The sequence below is a fragment of the Natator depressus genome, chromosome 4, assembly GCF_965152275.1.
Source record: "Natator depressus isolate rNatDep1 chromosome 4, rNatDep2.hap1, whole genome shotgun sequence".
Taxonomy (NCBI): domain Eukaryota; kingdom Metazoa; phylum Chordata; order Testudines; family Cheloniidae; genus Natator; species Natator depressus.
In genome coordinates this window covers 16,245,752-16,254,162 of record NC_134237.1, presented here as the reverse complement: position 1 = coordinate 16,254,162, position 8,411 = coordinate 16,245,752, and the positions used below count along the sequence as shown (strand labels likewise).

Sequence of the window (8,411 nt, the reverse complement as noted above, 5' to 3'; positions counted from 1 at the left end):
AAGAGGAGGGGAATCAAACTTTAAAAAAAAGACGGACTTGGATATACGAGTTTGAGGTACAGTCAGAAGTAAAAAGTGCAGCAAAAAGAGAAGATGCAGGAAAAAAAATCCTTATCAATTATAACTTTGAACAAATTGCTCAGATGAACATGATTGTAAATAATGTCATTAGTTAAAATAGTGAAAGTAAGAAAATATGTTCAATGTAGAGGTACCCTTTTGTTGCTTCCGACAACCAAAATAAACAGAAGTTCATAAAATATTTTATCGACACCAAAAGTGTATTCTTTGGAAAGCAAAAAATTAAACTGATCCATCAGACATTGTTTCAAAATGTACAGTCCAGTCTCAATGCTTTGGAGAGTAGGAAAGTGAGAATGCTATTTAAGGCAAAAAACAAAAGCCTTTATGTTCATTTGACCTGAACCACTGCTTTCCTCCCTGGGGCCAGATGAAGAATTCCAGTTCAGTTAACACTCTTGACTATCAAAAAGCAATTTGGCTGGGGTCAAACTGAAACAAATGGGTATCTCCCTTCTGACCTCCTAATGCAGCTAAGTGCGATCAAGGCCCTGTCTGCCATTGTAAGCCAAGGACTCGCACACGCACGCAGCAGCTCCTGAGAAAAGTGTTCCTCTCTAGCGATCAGTTTAATGGCTATCCAAAGCGAAACTTCAGCCTGTATTTAACAGTGTTGGGGTTCTTCCGAGGCACAGACAAAGAGACCTTTGGTTTTGCTGGGGTGGAGGCAGGTGACTTTTTCTTTTCAGGAACAGTGACGGTGAAAGACAGTTCCGGCTGCTCCGACTGTTTGAACCTTGGAAGGAAATGGGTGGAGATGTGCTGGGGTTTCACCCGGGGACTGCAGCCTCTTTTGGCTTTGCCCCTCTTGTTCAAAGCCACATACCATTCTCTCCCAGTCCTTTCGGTCCTGTAAACTGCCGAGGCATATGTGTTATAGCTGTTTTCTTGAAACCTCTCCCTGAACTTGCAGTCTTCTGTAAATTTGGCCTAGGAAAACAAACAAATAGAAGTCTATTGAAAGATTTTTGTTTTACCAGGTAAGAAAGGAGGTCCAACAATGTCAGTATAGGTGCCTATAATTTAGACTCCTCAATTCTTATATAATTGCCTACTTGAGTGGCCTGATTTTCAAAAGTGAGGCGCACCCAACAACTCATTGATGCTGCTTGGGTGCTTAGCACTTTTGAAAATTGGGCTATTTATGTGTCTAAATGTAGGTTTAGGAGATTAACTTGAGGCACTCATTATTAAAAATCTTGGCTGGAGGTATCTATCATCTGCCTCAGGAGTAACCTTCCCATTCTGCTTCTCCACTATCCTCCACCAAAAGGAAAAATGCCTCCTTGTCTCCTTTGCAGCAGCTCCTTCAATGAATATTAGCTTTTGCTCTTTGGGGGTCTAATTTCCTACCCTCACAAAAATTGCTTTCTGCTGCATCACCACTTAATAATCCAGAATGACAATTTGCATGCAGATTTTCATTGCTTCACTGCACGTCGTCTTGATCCCACTGTTGTTTTAACGCTGGGTGTTTTGTTGTCGCTTGATAACCTTTAAAAATGCCTTTCAGTCAAAGAGCATTTTTCCTTGCAGAGTAGTTGTCTTGGTTGTGCACCGATTCCCAGCGGACAGACTTCCGTGGACTTCAGGCGCCAGGGATCAGGCCCCAGACTGTCATAGTAAATCTGAACATCCCACTGAGAAACGAACCCTGCGCAATCTGAGATTAAGGTCCACGGATGGCTCTGAATCCACATAGTGGCAGGAATGGGGTTGCATCTGTAAGGTGCCAGATACCTTTATACAATACCAGGTATAGCTATATAAAAGGTAATTAATAACCTTTTATTTATTAATAAAAGGTAATTAATAATTAATAACAAGAAAATGATGTATGGAAAATGTTACACTTCTGTGGAAATTAATCTGTTTTAGTGTATAATTCTCATACTACTCCGCTGAATATCCAGTCTCAGAGTGCCTCAGCTCACCTCCCATGTTGTTGATGTAAAGGCAGGTTCTGTTCCTTTCCAGAAAATAAACATATAAAGGAAATTGTAGGTGCTAAATCTTTTGCCAGAGGCATTAAGGACCAAATCCTCAAAAGTATTTAGGTTCCTCACTCCCACTGAAATCAATGAGAGTTAGGCACCTAAATACCCCTGGCTTCCATTGACTTCAGTGGGCTTTGGATCAGCCCCTGGCTTTGGCAGTTATCCCAAAAGAGTTTCTCTCTTGGGCTGAGACCTTGCAAAGATTTATGCATGTCCTTAATTTCACACACTGGGAATAGTTCCCGATGGGCGCATGTGGCCAAGGCACAAAAGTTAAGTATGTGCGTCTTTGCCTTCTAGAGCTGGGCAGAGATTTTCAAAGCAGATGGGGGGATTCAATCACCAACTCCCATTAAGTTGAGTGGCTAAATCCCCTCGTGAACTTTGAAAATATCAACCCTAGTCTCAATAATTTTTCATGAGAACACTGAAACAAGTCCTTTCTTGCGTGTGTTAACAGAGTGCAGGAATAAGGCCAGTCAGTTCATCAGCCATAAAAAGTGAGAAGTTGACGTTTTGCCATGGTCAGACATCAGGGCAGCTGTAAAATGTAAGCTAAGTAAATCTCCACCTAGATGAAATCACAGGAGATCATAGTGCATTTTTCCTAATGGAAGGGCTGGATACTGAGATGTATGTATAAATACAAAAAGACAGAATAGGGCCTTAATAATCTTCAGACACACACCTTTAAGATTTTTATTTATTAATATTCTTAAGCAGCAGCCCTCAAGGAATTAGCCACTTCTGGAATCTAATGATGAGAGAGTTAATTGGTGTCCTGAGATCATCTAAAGTGATTTCTAAGTGTAACAAAGTTTGATTTCAAAGTAGATTATTCAAATCTATTTATTTTAAAAGGGATGCTGGGCTTTTTAACTTAAAAGTCTGACACAGTGCAAAGCAAAAAGAAACAATGTTTTAGAATCAATTAGAAAATGGTCAGATTTGCTTGATATCGCATTATTAAACCCATATTTTGTTTAAAGGAGTTGAATTCTAGAATTCAAATGGCAATGTCCTTGACCTGTATTGCATCTTTTCCATAACAACTTCACTTTAATCTCCTTTAGGTCTTTGCTTGAAAGAAGAAAGAATTGTTTTAATTATGCATTTTTGCTTTCTCTGCCTTTTGTTATCCAACATGATGTGTTATACATAAATGAACATTCCTCTTCCAGAAATAAAGGCTTGAGCTAAATTCCTAGCCACTCTCTAAAACACTGAATCCTGGAACCCTTACTTACATGAGTAATCTGTTACCCTGAGAAGGATACAGCATTGAGATGGAAAAGAGACAAATCCCCAAAGAGGAGGAGTTGTCCCCTGAAGATTTCTTTGTTGAGGTTGCTGTCTTTGCATGGATCTCTCCCAACCCAGACAGTTATGGGGTTAGGGAACTTCAGGAGAAAAGAGGGACAGAGGGCCATGCGTTGGTTAATCCCAGAGGATACCAGTGGTAAATTCAAGTAAAACTCAACGCATTCTGGGACAGCACCAACTGCTGTGAAGAATCACTTCTGCTCTTGGTATACCCCTGGATGGGGATTTCTGCGTGCATCCACCAGCAAGGGAAGCCTGGCAGCATGGGTCCATTCCAAGGCACCTGGAAGCCACTGTGGAGACATGTGACTTCCACACTGCTAGTTCCTAGGGGGAGACAAACTGCACTCATCGGAGAGGCCCAGATTACCCATTGTCATGGTACAATCAGTGGGCTACCAGTGGTGTCTCAGAGGAGGACATGTCTGCACTTCCCCACTTTGCATATTCAGAAGATGGAGCATGCCCTGCACCCCACAGAAAAGACCAGGGGGCCCATGAACACTGCTGGCAGGCTCCAGGGATCCATGCAGGAAGTCAGGGCTATCTGTGCAGAGGTCTCGACCCAGTGTCCCCCGGATTGCCACCAACAGCTGCCACTGGGACTTCCAGGGAGGGGGCCTTAGAAAAGATAGCACTGCCTGCGGCTATCATCCTCCCCAGCATTTCTCCACAGGGCTGGGGTAAGGGACAATATTCTCCCACACTCACCATGCCCAGTATTGCCCTAACCACTCTCCCACAACCTCGATTCACCCGGCCTACCCAATCTCCATCCTCAGCCCTCCATATCCATGAATTGTCCTCCCAGGGCTGGGAAAAGACAAGCACAGCCACCTGAGTAATACTGGCCATACTATCTTCTAGCCCTCTTTCTTTCTGGGATCAAATCCAAGTTGAAACCATAGAGGCATAGTGCAGACAAAACACTTATGGAAACCACTGGACTGCAGGACCCAGTCCTTACTTACCTGTGCTTTTAATTTAGTATTATTAATAAAATGGTATTTTATTGATTGCACTCAGAGTGTGTGGGTACTCGGAGACATTTTCCTGGGTTGTATTATCACCTGGTTATTTTTTTCTGGACACCAACTTAGTTCTGGCCTACTAGCACAATCCAAATTTTGTTGCAGCTTTTCTATTTCCAAGCAGGGGAGATCAAGGCTGGAGACATACATTACTGGGATTCTAACGCTATCCTAACTTGAGTGATGGACCCCAAGAGAGTATAAAAGGTGGCTACATTCAGTACACCAGACATGTGTTCTGAAGGTCAGAGTCATTCTTTCTTTCTTTTTTTTCTTTTTTCTTTCTCTACTATAAGTCTGACCATACAGGCTAGGACAAAGGAATTAAAAGTATTGATGCAATTGAGGGCACTGAGGCAGGTCCTCTGTTTCCTGCCAGGATCTGAATCAACGAAAAGAACAGGCCCTTTGTGTTTTGGGACATTACATTTGCTCAGCTGCTTTTGGAATCAACGATGAGCGAACCCTTAGAACCTGAGGTTGAAATAGGGAGGCCTCTACCTGAATTTCATTTTCTTTTTATGAGTTGTTGCGAATATTTGGTGGATGCTTATTACTTACTAATACACGCATACACAGAGGTGTGCAAATTAAGCTTAAAATGGCTTTGTTCACTGTGAAGTTCAATAAATATATTAGAGTATGTGTCGGCGTGGCTAGAAGATCGTGGGCTCGAGAAGATACCCAACATTGACAATGCTGTACAGTATTAGGGGCAGGCTGCATAGCTAGAAGTTTTGCCCTTTGTCTGAATAATGAATCTGAAGAATTAAATCTGTCCTTTGGAAATCTGTTCAGTGGGAAATTAAAGATCTCGGGGGTCTGGGAGCTTTGGGAATCTCATTTATCATTCCTTTGGAATTTCTTTGGGACTCCCAAGGGAACTGTGATTCCCAGATAACACCTGGCCACCTTTTGGAAAAGAGAGTAAAGAATGACCCCAGTGCCCTGGACAACATTCTCTTTCTCAAAAAAAGAGCTTGCATTGTTCAAGGGTTTGGGCAAGCTATTGTCGCTGAGTCTATAATAGCTTTCACATTGAGCAATAATATATAATCACTTCACTACGGGCATCGAACTTTGATTTCAAAACTTTGGAAACACCTCTGGCATGAAAGGTTCTATCTACCCCCATGCATGCCCATCTAATCTGTCTGTCTGGTTCCTATAATGGCACCCACCATCGCTGTCTTTGAATGTCTCCTCAGAGGGGATGACGAGGGCTAGCTGAAAAATGGGAATTATTTTCTGTGAAACGTCTCACACAAATGTCATGTGAATTTTTTCACTGAACTTTCTGACTTTTTTGATGGCACAGCTAAAAACATGTTTCCATTCCAATCAAATGGGGTCAAAACAATTTTTTTTTCACTTTTTCATTCAAAATGAATGGTTCATTTGATTTTTCAGTTTTGTTTTGTTTCAATTTTCCTCCCTTTCTCTCCCTTATTTTCCCTATCGCTCTCTCTCCCCCCTTTGGGAAATGTCCCTTTGATTTCAATAGGGACAGAGTGATGCCGAGCGCTTTTAAAAGTCCCACTCTCCGCGTCCAACATGGCAAGAGAACAGGCAAACAAACACGTACTAAAATCTGATTCTCTTTCCCCTGACAAACACATCAGGGTCAGATACAGCACTTGAATTGTTTGCCAGCTGCCCAGTGACTTTCAGTGTAACAGCACACGTCAATAGAGAGATTCAAAGTGGAGTCCACATACTTGAAGTGATTTTTGAAATCTGAACAAGAAAGCATTTGTGACACTGAAAAGCCATTGATGGGCCTTCAGTTCAGCAATGCAGTGAGCTGAAATACCAAGTCGTTTCCATAAATAAATGTATGGGAGTACAATGAGGATCTCATCAACAAAGAATAACAATGTTGCTAAGAAGGGGTTTTACCCAAGCAGATTGTCTTACAACTTTAAACCAGGGCAAAAAAAGGAAAACCCGATTTTCTGAAGTTGTTTTCATTTTGCAGGGTTGTCAATTCACTGGTTTTTCTTTTTTATTATAATTATTTTTCATGATTCTGCCCCACCCCCTCCCATTCCATTTTTCAAAAATTGAAATTTAAAAAATAAAACATTTTGCATTTTCAAAACCAGACGTTTTCAATTTTGAAAAGCAATATATAACTAAAACATGTTCCATCTAAAAAGCTGCAACTGACTCTATTCAACTCTACGTATCCTTTGGTCACTGAATGTTGGCACGTGTTCAGAAACTGTTCCATAGGAAATACAAATAGAACTATAGGGACAAGTCATAAAGTCAATTCAATTTTTAAATGAAATTCAATAGGAGATTTGCCTGAGTGAGGACTGAAACATTTAGCCCATAATTATTAATTTAGAACAATTCTTAACAATGGAAAATTACCTTAAACCCTGTAGGAAAATATTTCTGCATTTATGCTAATACCAAACCCTCTTTTGAGATCAAGACCAAACCAGAGCTCAGCCATTTAATGATAATAATGTTGAAACATTTAACTGAGGACTTAAAAATTAGAAAGAACCCATCTGTGCACGGAACTGATAATTGCTAGTTTTAATATTATTTCTGAATCCAGTTTCCTTAAAAATGAACCACTTTATAATTTAATTAAGTTGCCATCTAAAGAAAGAGGGCTAATTTAAAGCACTAAGCTCAGATAAGAGAAAACAGGTCCTAGAGAATTGGTTTAGAAGGACCCCAAATAATTGTAGGAATTACTTTTATCTACAGTTCGCTCAAAGTCATCGGAATGACTTTTATATCAAAGAGGTGCAGTGAGTGACAGGCGCAGGATTCGCTTTGTACTGTTTAAAACTCATTAGGCCAAGAAATAACTTTATCCTGCCACGACAGGAAAGAACAACAGATGCTGTTTTTGCATTATCTGCATTATTTAGCCCAGCAATCTTTAGACATTTGGGTCAAGTTTCTACAAATTTGTTGCTTTCATCTGACTGAGGAATCATGTGTCCTAACCTTTCAGTCTGACCTGTCTAATTGGTGTCCACTTATAACACTGTGGGGGTTTTTTTGGTGACAATTAACCATATGCTGACAAGGGTTTAATTTAATTTCTGCTAATGCTGGGACATAAATCAAAACTTAAAACGGAATAATGAAGGTATTGGATGCCACTGAAAAGAACAGATTCTTAAGCATAATCTAGCCAGTGGTTACTTGACTGTCCTGAGATTTATACAAAAGTGTTATTTTCGACATCCTCTTAACATTGAAGCTGCAGTTAAGGAAAACCTATTATGGTAATTGTAGGTGCCTTTATCTTTCTTTTCTGAAGACTCTTCTTTTTACAAAGCACCTGTGTTTTACTTAAAGCAAAAGGCCATCCCTCTTAGAGAGGAATGGTTTTATTTAGCATATTTTTCCTAGAGCATGCTGAATTTTCCGATTGCATGATGATTAAATAAAAAGAGAATAATCATGTTTATGCCTGTAGGTGCTAGGCAGCCTATCTTATAAATGACAATAAAAACCAGGGCTTGATTTGTGCCTCAGGATGGAGTGTGGCATGCAGGCACTTGGTATTCCCCTTGAGGCAGCTGCTCTCAGCCAAGAGTTTGCCCCACCTTGTGACGCCAAGCAGTGATACCATTGCCATCTACTAAGGGAAGACCAGCTTTAAATTGTGGCCTCTGGATTAGCAGAACTCGTGGGTATTCTGGCTGTGGGAAGACCCTGGCTGGCCTGACACACTTTGGTCACTCTTACTCATGTTCAGTAATACCTTGCTCTGTCATCCTGCCGAAATCAATACATCTTTTTTTAAAAATAGCCAGAGCTTTGCGAACCAGCTGAGCGGCGGCGAACCAGCTGAGCAGCGGGGGACAGCAGAGCAGCACACAGCAGGAGTTTGCCTGGGAGTTCGCCTGGAGTGAGCCCAGTGAGGCTTACATCTTGTCAACTTCTCTGAGGAAGCTCATAGTAGGAAAGTGATATGGAAGGGGGGGGTTCAGCTGTTGTGACC

General features: G+C 41.1%; 1 protein-coding gene across 1 annotated transcript in view; it reads right to left on the bottom strand.

The window, feature by feature from the left end:
• Positions 1 to 578: 578 nt before the first annotated feature.
• Positions 579 to 8,411, bottom strand: part of FGF5 (fibroblast growth factor 5) — a 32,745-nt gene continuing 24,912 nt past the window's right edge. Inside the window, exon 3 of the mRNA XM_074949959.1 lies at positions 579 to 1,011. Coding sequence (XP_074806060.1) covers positions 658 to 1,011 — 354 coding nt within the window. The 3' untranslated portion in view covers positions 579 to 657. The remainder of the gene's footprint in view (positions 1,012 to 8,411) is intronic.